The 16,738-nt window shown below is 43.1% G+C and overlaps 1 protein-coding gene across 2 annotated transcripts in view; it reads right to left on the bottom strand.

The window, feature by feature from the left end:
* The window catches only part of NPDC1 (neural proliferation, differentiation and control 1), a 95,612-nt gene that overhangs the window by 35,786 nt on the left and 43,088 nt on the right, over positions 1-16,738 (bottom strand). The window contains exon 2 of one of the 2 annotated variants that reach the window (XM_073640620.1): positions 12,808-12,942. In XM_073640620.1, coding sequence (XP_073496721.1) covers positions 12,808-12,942 — 135 coding nt within the window. Of the gene's footprint in view, positions 1-8,187; positions 8,335-12,807; positions 12,943-16,738 lie in introns of those variants that run through there. The other variant, XM_073640621.1, reaches the window with a different exon arrangement.

Below are 16,738 nucleotides of genomic sequence, written 5' to 3'. Positions count from 1 at the left end.
TTTTTGTGTGATTTTGTTGTCAGCACATTCAACTTTGTACAGAACAAAGTATTCCATGAGAATATTTCATTCAGATCTATATCTATATCTATATATATATATATATATATTGCACTTTATTCATCGTCTATGATAGTCTACATATGCCAGTGGTGGTGTGAACCTATGGCATATGTGCAAGAGAGGGCACGTGCCCTCTCCTCAGCACTAGCGCTGCTGCCACTCTCCTCTGCTCGTGCGCCATCCTATCAGGCCGGGACTAGTGATGAGATGGGGTGCGGACTGAGGAGATCGCGCGTGCATAGGAGAGTGGCGGCGGCAGTAGTGATGAGGAGATGGTGCGCATGCCCACAGGTAGTACTGTGATATATGAAGAGACCAGAGCAGCAGGGGAACGGGCAGAGGTGTGTAGTTATTTTTATTTTTTTAATGTGGGATTATTATACTGCGTGCAGCACTATGTGGGACACATTATACTGCGTGCAGCACTATGTGGGACACATTATACTGCGTGCAGCACTATGTGGGACACATTATACTGCGTGCAGCACTATGTGGGACACATTATACTGCGTGCAGCACTATGTGGGACACATTATACTGCGTGAAGGACTTTTTCTGCCCATTATACTGTATGGAGGACTGTGTGGGGATTACAGCTGGGAGAATTATACTGTGATGGGGGGGTCATCATACTTTGCGTGTGGAGGGTACTGAGGAGGAATTCACAGTGGGGGTAACATACTGTGTCTGGGGGCACTTTTGTTTGCATCATCCTTCATTATCTGTATTATTCAAGGTTTTTTATCCTTTGTCATTACATAGTTAAATTATGCCATTGGGCCATATGCTTTTTACTGCTCTTACATAACATTATATTCCAATATAAATTCCAAAAGTTAATCATTTTATTTAAAAAATAAAAAGTCTACAATTCGGCAAGTTTTTCCTTATCAAATATCAATGTTGGCATGCGACTTTGTCCAAGCTTTTAATTTTGGCCCTCTGTGTATTTGAGTTTGACATCCCTGGCTGAAAGGGTTATTCTTGGCATGATTAAGGGTTACAATTGCAAAGAGGTTGTAAAAACGAACAACTTAGGAATTTTACTTTTGATTAAAAATCCTCTCCATTCTTAAGAACAGACCTCCACTGCAATCGATGGCTGTTATCTTAGGCTTGGAGTGCAGCGCTTACAAGCTCTTTGCAATAGACTCTATAGCGAGATAATGTAGTTTTCTAAATTAAAACCTCAGTATTCAGGTTAAATTGCCATGTTGGCACTTTTTGATAAATAAGTGGGTTTTGGATTGCAGTTTGGGCACTTGGTCTATAAAAGGATTGACGTCACTCACAATACTTTCCATAACTCTTGGGATTCCTGCATATGGCCTGTGATCTCCCTTATGTGGGGGCCTATTGCCCTGTCTTTTTTTCATATATTTTCTTTGTTATGTTGAAATATATAATTATTGTATTTATTTTACTTTTTTTGCTGGAATCTCTTTGATCTTGTAACATACCCATTCTTATTAGATTTTTGTGGCTACATGACCTTAAAAACAGTAATTTTACCATTAAGAATTTTATTATTTTGGTTTCGACATTCACCAAATGGGATAAATATGAAAATGTTTTATTAGTTAGGATAATTACACGCGAGGCCTACTGGATCCAGCAGGGATCAATTATTTAAAAACGGACTAAAGGATTGCTGCTGGATCCTTTCTAATGGATGATTACTGGACATGTGAACATAGTCTTCGTAAAGCGGCACATGCTGCATGCTTGGATAGCGATCCTTTGCCTATACCTAAACATTTGGTTCAGATAAGGTTTCTATCAGATGACACAATGGAGGTGGCCTCAGGTGAGATGTTTGTCTAGTCCTTTACTCTGATCAAAGGATAAGCAGTTCTCACCTCTCCGCAGACACCAGTACTCAAATCAGTATTTGATCACCAAACAGAGACAGCCTGCCCAAACATCTCAGGAGGGCCCCTCTCCACTATCCTTCTTCGGTCAGTATTTTTTCTCAGGAGTGGGAGCCAAAACCAGGTGAGGGACAATCAGAGAAAAGGTAGAATAGAAACAAGTCACCAATTCTGCATTTATCACCCACTCCTGGTTTTGGCTCCCACTCCTGAGAAAAAATACTGACCGAATACTGACCAAATACTAATGGAGGGGCTGTGGCCATAGAAAGAGACTTGGGGAATTCATGGCTACCATATATAACAGATAGTCAGGGAACTTGTCTTACAGCCGAACAAGTAAACTGCTGTCAGATTCAATGACGGGGCTTATTACCAGGAAAATAAAAGGATCAGGCATTGATTTTCAATATGGGCAGTGCAGTGGTTCAGTGGTTAGCAAGGTGGCCTCGCAGAGCTGGGTTCAAATCCCACCAAGGTATGCAGCAAGCATGTTCTCCCCGTGTTTACGTGGGTTTCCGCCGGGTTCTCCGGTTTCCTCCCACAATCCAAGCACATACTGATAGGGATGGAGATTGTGAGTCTTTATGGGGACAGCGATGATGTCCATAAAGTACTGCAGAATTAATGATGCTATAAGTGAAATAAAAATAAAATATATGTCCGATTCTCCTCTCCCTCAAAATCATCTGTTGGCTGATGTACAGCCCCAGAGACAGCTGAGTACATTGATCAGCTATCATAGACTGTCTGGTGAACAGCTTAATTTTTATTTTTTAAACTTCCGGACATTTTTTTATTTTATTTTTTTTAACTTAAACTTCATTAAAATTGTTGTACCGTTTGGCTCTTTTTTCCTCCCTCATCATTCAATTGATGTGGTCAAAAATCAGCCAAGAGGGATTCAGAAAAAGACAAATAAAAGTGGTACAGATTGAGCTCACTGACGGATCCTCGGTTAACTCATTCTCTAGCCAGGAATAGACAGAAAAAGTGCAATTCAGACGATATAGAAAAAAAAACCTGCAATTTTTTTAATTCAACCCAACTGACTGACATCTCCGCTGTGTGACTTTAAGCAGAAGGCAGCGCTGGACGGAGGATAGAGCCGGGCTGAAAGAAACCTGGGAAGTGCTTCCACCTGCCAAAAGCACTTCAGCCTCATTGGTATATAGATTCAGATACAGATTTCTAGGCAACAGAGGAACGGAACAGACTGTCTAGCTAAAGGTACAGTGGATTTTGCCTTTGCAAGAGATACATGGGTATATAGACTGAAAGGTGACATATTCCCTTAAAAATAAAAAAAATTGTCTCCCCAAAAGTTGGGCAACCCCTTTAACGGTACATTTTGGGGTTGGTGAGATGCAGACTACCCTAGCTATTCTGAAAATAATTTTTTTATGTGTGTATCTCCTTATTCATAATTACCTGTGGAATAAAATGGCTCATGGATGATCATTAGTTAAAGACTAGATAAAAAAAAAAATCAAGACTTTGTTTGGGAGGAAGGGGAAAGAGGTTTTATCAGTTTTCCTCTGAAAGTCGGTTGAATGCCAAATACATTTTCCTGCAAAAAAAAATAAAAAATCAAGGCAAGAGCACACACGGCTGCTTGTGTGAAAAAAGAAAAAAAAAAAAGTGTCCGCGAGGGGGCAAAACACCTCCCAAAACTTTACTAGTCTTTAAAGTGAAGCACTGCAACATGTTTAGGGCTTAATAGGAACTAAATGAAGCAAAATGCCATGCTAATTACATTTACAGGAGACCAAGTTAAGCATTGACACTTTTGGGACAGTCTTATAAATATTAATGTGATTCTGGGGATTAAAGGGACTCATGTTTTATGTAAGTAAAATGAACCACAGCACCATGAAAAACTTGTAATCCTTCTGCTTCTCATCCTTTCACCACTTTTAAGATTTCTGCTTGATGTAAGTGAATACAAATCTATTTCATTACATTCAGAAGCTCAACTTGCACCTCTCATAGTTGAGCTGTTTTGTTACGCACTCTTCTACGAGAACAAACACACCAGCACCATCAATCTGAAAACATACAGTGGGTACGGAAAGTATTCAGACCCCTTTAAATTTTTCACTCTTTGTCTTTGTTTCATTGCAGCCATTTGGTAAATTCTAAAAAGTTCATTTTTTTTCTCATTAATGTCCACTCTGCATCCCATCTTGACTGAAAAAAACAGAAATGTAGAAATTTTTGCAAATTTATTATTAAAAAAGAAAAACTGAAATATCACATTGTCATTCAGACCCTTTGCTCAGACACTCATATTTAAGTCACATGCTGTCCATTTCCTTGTGATCCTCCTTGAGATGGTTCTACTCCTTCATTGGAGTCCAGCTGTGTTTAATTAAACTGATAGGACTTGATTTGGAAAGGCACACACCTGTCTATATAAGACCTCACAGCTCACAGTGCATGTCAGACCAAATGAGAATCATGAGCTCAAAGGAACTGCCCAAGGAGCTCAGAGACAGAATTGTGGCAAGGCACAGATCTAGCCAAAGTTACAAAAAAATTTCTGCATTACTCAAAGTTCCTAATTTATTTTAAATTCTTTTTGTAACAGGTTCTATGGTACCCGAGTCTGGAGGAGTCTCCCCTCCAGACCCGGGTACCATCCGCACATTGAAACGCATGGAATCCGCATGTACAGATACGTTCCATGCGTTCCAATGCAATTCAATGGCGGCGAAAACGCCGCGCTTCTGCAAAATAATTGGTAGTGCTGCGTATTTTTCCGCACAGCACATGCTGATTATCATGGGGGACCATGGGGCATGTATTACCAAGCGTTTAAGCGTTTTCGCTGCGGAAATTCCACGGCAAAAACGCTTGAAAAACGCATAGTGGGCACGCAGCCTTACAGGGATTCTGATTAACTCAAGAGAAAGTTTTGCTGTTCTAGGAGGATTTTCCTAACATTTCTGGTCTGTAAACAGCTGACAACATAGCAAAGGATCTTACTATGCAAAGTTATACCGTAAGTCAGGAGAAGTTACAAAAACATTTTTCAAGGCATTAGATCTACACTGTGAAGACCATAAAGAATGGGTTGAAATTTGGCACAACAGTGACTTTACCTAGAACTGGACGTCTCTCAAAAGGTAAAAAGACTAGAAAATATTGGTCCTGGAGGCTGCAAAGAGGCCAACAGTACCATTAAAGAGCTGCAGGAATTTCTGAAAAGAACCTGCATGTAACAACAATCTCCCATATTCTTCATATGTCCGGCCTGAGAATTAAGTGTGTGTAAATAATGGTTTTACTGAATCAGAATAAAGGCTGGTTTTAATGGCCTGTTAATGAGGAGCCTATATCCACAGGAGAATTGCTCTTTTATGGTTATTTGGATATTATGGAAGATAAGTAGCTATCGGACACCAATGATCAGGCCCAGGGAACTGCTAGAAAAAAAATAGGTCACCGAGATCTAGGGGTCTGCAGCATAATGTGTTTGCCCAAAAAGTAGAGTATTTTTTATTTTTTTTGTACGGGGTATTCATGTAATCCAATTTTTTTTTTCATAAAATTAGGGCAAATTGGATGTCAGATACATAATTTGGAAACTGGGAATGAACTGATAAGACTCATAAAGCATCTAATCAATGGCCCAGCAGGTTCAAAGCCACTGTTTTGGGGGTTGGCACCTAGTGCTTTACATTCTGAGCTCCCAGAATGTGGAAAATCCAGTTTAATGCAATTATGGGCCTGGTTTTCCGCAGTGAGTAGAAATTTTTGCAAATTTATTAAAAAAGAAAAAATGAAATATCACATGATCATAAGTATTCAGACCCTTTGCTCAGTATTGAGTAGTAGCCCTCTTTTGAGCTAGTACAGCCATGAGTCTTCTTGGGAATGATGCAACCAGTTTTTCACACCTGGATTTGGGGATCCTCTGCCATTCTTCCTTGCAGATCCTCTCCAGTTCCGTCAGGTTGGATGGTGAACGTTGGTGGACAGCAATTTTCAGGTCTCTCCAGAGATGCTCAATTGGGTTCAGGCCAGGGCTCTGGCTGGGCCAGTCAAGAATGGTCACAGAGTTGTTCTGAAGCCACTCCTTTGTTATTTTAGCTGTGTGGTCATTGTCTTGTTGGAAGGTGAACCTTCAGCCAAGTCTGAGGTCTAGAGCACTCTGGAAGAGGTTTTCATCCAGGATATCTCTGAACTTGGGCGCATTCATGGTTCTCTCAATTGCAAACAGTCGTCCTGTCCCTGCAGCTGAAAAACACCCCCATAGCATGATGCTGCCACCACCATGTTTCACTGTTGGGATTGTATTGGGCAGGTGATGAGCAGTGTCTGGTTTTCTCCACAGATACTGCTTAGAATTATCACCAAAAAGTTCTATCTTCGTCTCATCAGACCAGAGAATCTTATTTCTCATAGTCTGGGAGTCCTTCATGTGTTTTTGAGCGAACTCTATGCGGGCTTTCATATGTCTTGCACTGAGGAGAGGCTTCCGTCTGGCCACTCTGCCATAAACGCCCGACTGGTGGAGGGCTGCAGTGATAGTTGATCCTGTGGAACTTTCTTCCATCTCCCTACTGCATCTCTGGAGCTCAGCCACAGTGATCTTGGGGTTCTTCTTTACCCCTCTTACCAAGGCTCTTCTCCCACGATTGGGAGGACTGGCCAGGTCTAGGAAGACTTCTGGTGGTCCCAAACTTCTTCCATTTAAGGATTATGGAGGCCAGTGTGCTCTTATTAACCTTGAGTAATGCAGAAATTCTTTTGTAACCTTGGCCAGATCTGGGCCTTGCCACAATTCTGTCTCTGAGCTCCTTGGGCAGTTCCTTTGAGCTCATGATTCTCATTAGGTCTGACATGCACTGTGAGCTGTGAGGTCTTATATAGACAGGTGTGTGCCTTTCCAAATCAAGTCCTATCAGTTTAATTAAACACAGCTGGACTCCAATGAAGGAGCAGAACCATCTCAAGGAGGATCACAAGGAAATGGACAGCATGCGACTTAAATAGGAGTGTCTGAGCAAAGGGTCTGAATACTTATGACCATGTGATATTTCACTTTTTCTTTAATAAAATTTGCAAAAAATTCTACATTTCTGTTTTTTTCAGTCAAGATGTGGTGCAGAGTGTACTTTAATAAGAAAAAAAATGAACGTTTTAGAATTTACCAAATGGCTGCAATGAAACAGAGTGAAAATTTTAAAAGGGTCTGAATACTTTCTGTACCCACTGTAGGTCCAATAGGCCAAGCACGCCGGCCGCTCAGCGGAAAATAAAAGTGTATTATAAAATCGCCTAACTTTTCCCTCTACAAGGTTTGAGAAGGGTCAGGACTGCACAGTGATGCTGCACCCTCACAGTATTACCCCCTGCTACTCCGCACTTCAGCCGCAGTAATGCAGCGCACTCTACTGGTCAACTGTGAAATTACAAGGGTCAGAGTCAGCCTTCAATGTGGCTGAGTAAAAATGAGAAAACAGACCTTTTAAAAGAACGCTAGTGTTCTCTTGTATCAGCTCTCTTCAGTAGGGAAAGGGTTGACTTCCCATCAGCTTAATAATAATAACTGCAGAAAATATAAACATTCACTGTGAATCGCTGGAGGGAGGCAAGGGGCATTTACTTATCTACTATGCATAGGTCTACCCTACAAGGGAGATGCATATAGCCCAATTACAGAACTCAGCCAGCAATTGCTGTAAGCAGCAGCAATCGGAGCGAGCAGTATAGGTAAAATGTGCTGTTTTCAGTACATTATATGGTAATTTAAATGGGTGTCCTCTATAATAGAGTCCTCTCCTCTCTGTACCAGTCTGTCATTGATGGTTCATTCACTGTAATTTATATTTGTATCCTATACGCAACCCTCTCATGTACAGCACCATGGAATCAATGGTGCTCTAAAAATAAAATTATAGTAATAATAATAAGTGCAACTTGTCTTGTGATAAACAAGTCCTGGTACAAATGGAAAATCCAAGCTTATGACATTTGGAAGACAGATAAACAAAAACTGAAACATGATATGCTATCAAAAAATGCATTGAATATCTGGTGAATATTAATAAAAAAAAAAAATAGTTAAATTGCTTCCAAATTGCACTTGTAAAAAATGATATAAAGCAAAAAAAATCTTAGATTATAAAATGTCGCTATACTCCCCCCCCCATCTTAAAAAAAAAACAAACAAAAAAAAAACACAACCCCCAAAGTCTCGCTAGACCGTGGTGTGATGATGGCTGAATGTGTGGTGTGCACTCACCTCCATGGTGCGGGTGCCCCGGCTCTCTGTGGTGCAGGTGGTAGCCGCTGCCCAGTGAGCACAGGGCGCACAGCCATTGTATGAGCAGCAGGTAATTGGCTTTCATGATGCCGGGGAGAGCAGCTGGGATAATCACAGGCAGCGGCACAGCCCGGCGAGCACACTCACTCTGAGCTCAGACTGTGCGGGAGAAGCAGGGAACTCTCCGCTCATCCCACGCACACTGCAACACGGCGGCAGCAGCCAATCACAGCGCGCAGCTCGGGAAACATCTCTGTGGGCAACAATTAATATATCAATAGACCGAGAGGTCCCAACGCTGTGTCTGCATACAACGGATCATGTGCTGCGTCAGAACTAGCACTGCTATATGCAGGCAACTGCTTGAGTAACAATTCCTAAGTGCAGACTTAATAGTTTGCTTTACAGGGATGCAAAAAAGGCCGACAGTCACGGATCAGTCGATAGCGTAGAAAACGAAGAACGATCGAGTACAACATCTGGGTGGTCACTGATACAAAAACAGTTGCTATTTAACCACTGCATTCCCATGGATTGGACACCTCGGTTACCATACACACCCACGTTATCAATAGGATGCTCGCTATAATCACCCAAAATGCCAGAAGCAGCCAATCAGATCCTTGCTTTCATCACCCACGTTACCGTAGTCGGGATTGTAGGGCAGACTAGTGCAGGCCACGTGGCACCAATAGCGGAGGTATAGCAGGAGGGCATTCTCCAGCCACTTTTGGAAGCAGTAGCAGCCACCAGTTTACTGCCTGCCCAGCCAGGACCCGGCCACAGCAGCAGGGCTGTGGAGTCGGAGGTTTGGCTTACCGACTCCACAGCCCTGCACAGCAGCACGTCTACCTTATCATTCTGCTGCACAAAGAATGCCGTAATACTGGAAAACCTGCTCAGCAATGCAGATCATTATATAAACAATTGCTAACAAAGGTTCACGTCTGCCATATTTACTGCTGAATCAGACCCTCGTCTTCTGTCTCTAATGGCTGCCCCAGACCCTCACACCCAGGAGCCTGGAATCGTCTCTACCTACAATGCCACATACATATGAGTGTAGGCCCCAGGATTAGTCACTGCATATACGGTGGATTGTGATGCCCATAGGGCACCGTGACCACCACTGATGGATGAGTCTGGGGACAGCGCCACTGCCTAACCGAGCAAGGTGGCGTCTCTCCAAACGTACAGAATCACCCGACATGTCACCAGCAGAAAGGGAATCCAAGCTCTAAAATAAGGCCCTGGGGGAGGTGCCAGGAAAAAAAATGCCTTTACAGTAAGGGCCGACTATAACCCGAACATTTACATTGCCCGTTTACTGCCACAGACGTCACAGGCTCATAACGGGCTAACACTCCAAACTGCTCAATCTCACTAAGGCTTCAGTGATATTGCTGGACAACTCTGAAATAGAGGAGAGTCGCTGCCCTGCTGCCACCAGGGGGCTCAGTAATGTGCACCACCTATATTGTACCACAGAGGCCCCGGGTATTACGGTCCAAGAGTATCAATACCAACCCTCAACCAGCACTGCTGATATATTGTGAATGCAGCTTTGGATGTGACTAGAGTATGGCAAAGTACATACATACATACATAACATATGGGGCATCAGGCTTGGAGGTTTATTCCATTTTCTAGAGTGGATAATCGGCAGAACTGAGATCCCGTTAGGAGGGTGATGTCTTCTGTCTATGGCGCTGGATGAGAGCACTTAGAGCTGGCGTGTGCCCGCGGGCATCGGAGCGACCACGCACAATAAAGAAGCTTTCCATGAATGTTTAATGCTGAGCCGGGTAACACTACAATGTCATTATCCATAATCAATTGCGTGGAGTCTCCTACATCAAGGAAAATGACAGCCGCGGGGCCATTTAATCCATTACTGCAGGTTTAGGTAATTTACAGCTTGCCATCTGTGGAGTCACATGTTGCACAACACACAGGGGGCTTGCTGGGGCATCTAGTCCTCCATTCACTGGAAACAACAACAGGGATGTGTTATATGAATGGAAATTGTGTATTTGTTGGTAAATGTCCCATCTGCTGTGTAATCAGCAGCCTGAATAATTCACATCATCTGGCAACTGCGAAGCTACAGCACGTCCCAGCCGGCCGCACTGAGGAGAATCTGCCACAAGGTGGCGCTGCAGACAGGACACATGAAATCAATCTAAAATGATTGAAATCAATAAAATCCTTTTCAGCATGAAACGGCTGATAACAGGGAGAAATAGGCAGCGCTCAGGAACACCGCAAAGGAGATAAGATGGGCTGCAGATCTAGTGTTCCTTCTAATGGTAAGGAAGGATTAATCCAGGATTCAGGCTGCATCTATTTTAGTACATATGAGTGTTATGGAACCAGAAAGGCCCCTGTGGCCTCAGAGACCGAAAGCATTGGGTTACATGGAATCCAGCCACGTCTGGCCTTGTATGAGGGAGTCCCGCTAATACTGGTGTCATCCAAGGACAGAGCCTGTGCTCAAGGGTACGAGCTGGGAAGTCTCATCTCTGTATAACCAAGGACTAGGGGCCCTGCATGAGGCTGCGGGGCCCCGCCGCACACAAAGCGGCTCCATAGACTGGAATAAGAACTGTCTAGCATGATGGCACCTAGTGCACCTGTACACGGAGCCCACCCGGGTGAAGGCGATCCCAGGCGTCACGTGATCTAATGAACCGTATATTATATATCTGATGTGTCACCCACAATGTGACTCATCCTCGGCGAGATACAGGCACATGATCCGTCCACACGGGGAGACAACAGGACCAGATGTGCCCGGCTCCCTGAGCCGATAAATCAAGTGTTCTGATAGAAAAGAGGAGAATAACCAGAAAATGACTGCGATGGATAGCAGGAAAATGCTTACGTAGTAATTCCTCAGTAATAGGCAGGTGTGATCCCAAACTACTGCTGGGAACTCTTAATATTACATCAGGACATCTCATTAGATGGAGGACAAGCAGAAAGGGTCTCCCAGAAGGGGCTTCAGTGTTTTTTCCTCTTCACCACTTACTCCTTTGCACAAATTCTCACAACTCAAAAGGGGGGGGGATGGGTACAAGGACTGGGCCCCCTCTTACAGAGGGCCCCATAGTAGCATTTATGGTACACTGGCTGCTGACTATGTTACAGGTCACTTTGGCTTTGAACTCTGAGATCCTTGTGCCATAGGATTGTGATCGTAGCCAGGTCCAGCCGGAAGGTCTGCCACGTCTACTTTCTGCTGGACACGGTTTGCGGAGATTACCGGGCGTCTGCTCAGCAGCAATGAATATTCCCAATAACAGAACAACAATGTGTATTAATCAGCGGACAGGTGGGGACGGATCATCATATTCATGGAGCGGCTGGATTCGCGTAGGAAAAACTAAAAACAAAGCTGGCAGCAAACACGGAGTACAGATGGAGCAGACCTGAGTGGAGACAGCAAACCGAAAGCAGCACTTCCTACAGCACTGGAATAGGGGGGAGGTGGGGAAAGATTTGTTGTAAAAATTGGTAAATTGTATAAAATAATTTTTGTCTCTTTATTACAGAGCTAGATTTGGTTTTTGCATTTTATTTTTTTGTGCTTTTGTTTTTTTTTTCCTTCCCTTCTTTCAAGAGCAATAACTTTATATTTTCCTGCCGACGAGGCCGTATGAGACTATGTGACACCGTATAGCCACTAGTTTTCCCGTTCCATGCTCCTTGCACTTTATGGCAGATAGATGGAGAGATGAGAAAATCTCTTCTTTATCTTGATATCTGCAGGCCATCATTAATTTACTATTTAGTGAAAAATGGGAAAAAAAATTATAAGAGCGGTGAAATGGTGAGAAAAAAAAACAAAACAAAAAACACACTTTACCACAATCGTTTCTATGGCATTTAGTTTGCAGTAAAAATTACCTAGTAACAGGTTAGTGCGATTATCAGGATACCAAACTTGATTTATTTTTTAAAAAGAACTCCTCCTCCCATCAAAATGTTCATCCTCTTAATATATTGCAGTCATCATATTATATAGCACTGTGTACTTACAATTGCTCATTTGCCTTTCTACCCAGATAATTCTTCTGGGTAGAATCTGGTAATAATCCTGATGTTGATTATTATACAGAGCAATGAGTATTGCCTGCACCTATACTTGTTACCATGCACTAGCACTTTACACAACTTTAAAGATTTGGACACAAGATATTACTTATGTAATACTATGTATAGTGGAGTATATTGACTAACATTATATCTTCATAGATTATCTGACTCCCTCTAGACCATACGGGTTTTTTTTTTCCTCCAGTAATTTTCACCAACTGTCCGGTTTCTTTTACCATCATGGTCCGATTTTGTTATGTGGATACATTATATGCATGGCATAGCCACAGGGTTTGAAGCTACACAAATTCCATATACATTTATTTTTCTATTGTCCTTCATCTCAATACAGCTCCTGATCAGCTCCATAAATGCAGACCTGACATAAGACATGCTATTATGTTGTACTAATGGAAAGGGTTAATGTATGATCCATTTCTAAAGGACAAAACAGATAGAAGACAACCGTCATAATTTATGGCGCCATTTCTACACACTTACCTGATTTTGCCTCCTCGCATTCCCCTGCAAAGTTTTCTTTGTAGCCATGAATACAAGGGCCGCACTCTGTGGAGCCTTGGGGGCAAACCTCCCTTTTGCGTAGAGGACAGTCTAAACTGTTACGGCATAGAGAAGCTGAAAGACACAAATGGAAGGGACTGTGAGAATAACGCAAACACAGGAATTTTGAATGTCAAGCCACTCTTTTCTCATCTCACAGTGTTAGTGATGTCAGACATACAAAACAAGTGACTTTCCCTTTAAATATGGATCTGCAAGTGACAAACACCAAGGGGTTAATTCAGGTTTCAATACAGGAGTGGACCCTCAAAAAGGTAGATGTAGGGAGGCTCAGATAGCAGCTTTCCCGATTCTGTGCTGTTTTGGGCACTGAAGCACAGATCAGTCCCTGACGCCATTTTTCCACCCACGCCTGCGGCAATATTTTGCTCTATGCAGACACACAGCCGGCTCAATAAAATTAGCCCCTGATCCACAGCAAACATCTGTCTTGTGTCTTGATGATGGCTTTCTATCAGCGCCGGGCGAAACAGCAGAGTTATTGACAGCGCTGATATTGCAGACAGCGCAGCAGTCTGTTAACTGTTAGCTGACCATCTAATTCCACTCGGGGGCGCCGGATGACGACGCGCCGACACTCGGGGTCGCCGGATGACGACGCTATATGCAGCTCTTTGGTCTCCGCAAACCAGAACCAATCGCCGCCACACCCCAAGGATCAGGGCACTCTTTTCCGAAATACTCACTAACCATCATCCATTGCATCGGGATATGTCTGCCCACCATACTATGAACATACTCTGCCCTCCTTACCCTGTAATGTCACATTATGACCACCAGGGGGCGCAACACCTTCAGTAATGACTGATGTAGACAACCTGCTTGTTTATTAAATGGGCTAAGAATTGATGCGTAAATAGAGAGAACAGAACAACATCCTTCCTGGGAATCCACTGCGACTACCAGAAACCAGAGATGGAAATATCAGGAAAAGTGGTTTTGTGCCTAATTATTTACTAACTTACAGGTCATAGAGACATCAATCAGATCATTTATCCAGGGAGTCACCATCTGGAAACACTGGGAGGGGAGATAAGACCCCACCGCCACACTGTGCAGGATTCTGTACCGCTTACATATTATGCAGCAATGCGCACAGAGCTCGGTGACACATTAACAATCAGCAGCGGCGCCTCCTCCGTCCTGCGCTGCTGATTCACTCTGGGTACATTAGCACAGACTCTGATACATCTCTGCTGCCGCCGGACCACAGAGACCACTGTAAATTGCATGAGAGTCCCAATCACTACTATCCCGGCTGGACGCGTCAGTGCACTAATGCCTCCATGCTGACTGTTTTCTACAATGTAATAATATACAAAACTACCACGCTCCTGGTGTAGGTCGGTGCACAAGTAGGGTTCAAAGCCAATAGTGTATAGTATAAACTTGGCAGCTGTATGACTCAATGATTACTTTTTGTAAATTTTAATAAAGGAAAATGCAGTACAGAAAACAAACGTTTCGGTCACAATTGACCTTAATCAATAAACAAAAACACAAATTAAGTGACGGTAAAAGCATAAGGTCACAATAAACGTGGTCATGTATCATGGGGAGAGCAATAATAATAACAATTATACTGAACAGGGAACAAAATACTTAATATTTCTTGCATATGGGGGGGCACGCTTGAGACCCTTAGTGAATTCTTTGCCACCATCAATTCTACTTGGGACAGGTTGAGATTCACCATCTTCTCCAACACGGACTCAATACATTTCCTCAACACCATGATTCTTAAAGATAAAGATGGCCTACTTTCTTCAGATCTCTATATCAAACCCACTGACAGAAAAGGACTATTACATTATAATAGGCTACATCCTAAATCCACAATTACTTTGGTTCCTAAATCCCAGTTCCATCGCGTGAGATCATCCGGCAGAGTTTATACTCCAGAAAAAAATCCAACAACATTGGAATATCCTGAACACAGCCTACCCATCGGTACCGGAGTTCAATGGCCCTTTTCTTCTGAGCCCCTAACATCAGAGACAGTCTTATCCAAGCTGATTTTGGCACGGCAAAAAGTTCACCACGTCAGAGATTTCTTTCCACACCTAAGAAAGGAACATTCCCTTGTCTTCAGTGCTACCAATGCAGCAACATTAAACGAGGCAGCACCATATACCATCCACACTCAGGTAAACAGTACCCCATTAAGGATTATTACACCTCAGTAAGTGCCCTTGTGGCCTTATTTATATTGGAGAAACAACCCAGCCCATCAAAGACCGCATCTCTAAGCAAAAGTCTACCATACGCTGCAAAAATTTGCTACTACCACTACCATATTATTTAATTTTAATTTTGGTCGGCTATTCCATATCTCAATTGAAATTTCAGGTGATTGAGCATGTCCCTCCCCTGCGACGTGGAGGGGACCGGATCCGCATGCTCAAATACAGGGAGGCTAATGGATACAGGAGTTGCAATCTCTTAGTCCAAGGGGTCTCAACCGGGAGTATGACCTCCTCTCGTTCATTTGAACAGTTCCTAACTTATGAATTTAAGGTCTCCCCAATATCTCCCTTTATGATGGTTAATTGTGTTGTACCATAGTGCTGTATAGAATGTGATCAATTATCTATGCAGATGTCACACCTATACTAACCCATATCTCTGACTTATGTTATATAGTGTGTTTATTATACTCAGTTGCTTTATAAGGCTATGTGCCCACGATGCAGAAATGCTCCGGATTTTTTCCTGAGTGTTTCTGCATCTCCCTGGAAGAAAAAAAAACGCATGCGGATTGCACATGCGGATTGCACATGCGTTTTCCTGCCAGGGACATGCGGATGTGAAGCGTTCTTCACATGCATTTCCACATGGGGGTTGACAAGTGCTTTCCAAGCGATTTTAGCATCACTTGGAAAGTGCTTGTCAACTTGGTCACGCTATATAAATCCATGCAAACCGTTGGCTTCAGCTGGAATGGGCGTGATGGTAAGTAGAGTTTAATTTAGAACTTTAAAGTATTGTGTCTATTTCAATCAAAGGATTTTATTCTGGGTGTTGGTGTTTTTTTTAACTTTCACTATGGGGTTAGTAATGGGGGTGTCTATGAGACACCTCTCCATTACTAACCTGGGCTTGATGTCAGCTGGCATCAACCCCAGCCCTATTACCCCACTGCCACCGCTACAGGGCAGTGGGAAGAGCGAGGCTAAGTGCCAGAATTGGCGCATCCTATGGATGCGCCATTTCTGGGGCGGCTGACGGCTGGTGTTTCTAGCCTGGGAGGGGGCCAATATTCATGGCACCCTTCCTGGGCTATTAATATCAGCCCCCAGCTGTCTGCCTAGCCTTTGCTAGCTATTAAAATAGGGGGGACCCCACGTATTTTTTTTGGGGGGGTCCCCCATTTTAATAGCTAGTAAAGGCTAGGTATTCAGCTGGGGGCTGATATTAGTAGCCTGGGAAGCTCCGTGGGTATTACCCCCTTCCCAGGCTTCAAACATCTGCCCCAGCCGTCTGCTTAACCTCCGCTAGAGACTAAAATTACGGGGAACCCCACGCCAATTTTTTTTTTAAATAAATCCTTTATTTTAACACTAAATGACAAGTGCAGTAACCAACACTGTCACTGTACTTATTACATATGTGACTGACCTGTTTCTATCTATCTAATCTATGTGTGATGCTCTATTCTTTCTATTCTAAATTATTGAATACCGGTGAATGCCGCTGCTGAATTGCCAGCTTTTCATGTTTCACTGTGAGCACTGTTCCCATCGATTTGGGCAATCAATGTAAAGCTACAACCACCATGGCTGTGTCATTACAGTGAGTGGCAGACAATCCCTGCATGATTGGTGCTCTAAATAGCGCCAAACATGCAGGA

Source organism: Phyllobates terribilis, unplaced genomic scaffold, assembly GCF_046119375.1.
Source record: "Phyllobates terribilis strain yellow unplaced genomic scaffold, ASM4611937v1 Scaffold_7__3_contigs__length_470593459, whole genome shotgun sequence".
In the NCBI taxonomy this organism is placed as follows: Eukaryota; Metazoa; Chordata; class Amphibia; order Anura; family Dendrobatidae; genus Phyllobates; species Phyllobates terribilis.
This window is presented reverse-complemented; position numbering and strand designations above follow the sequence as displayed.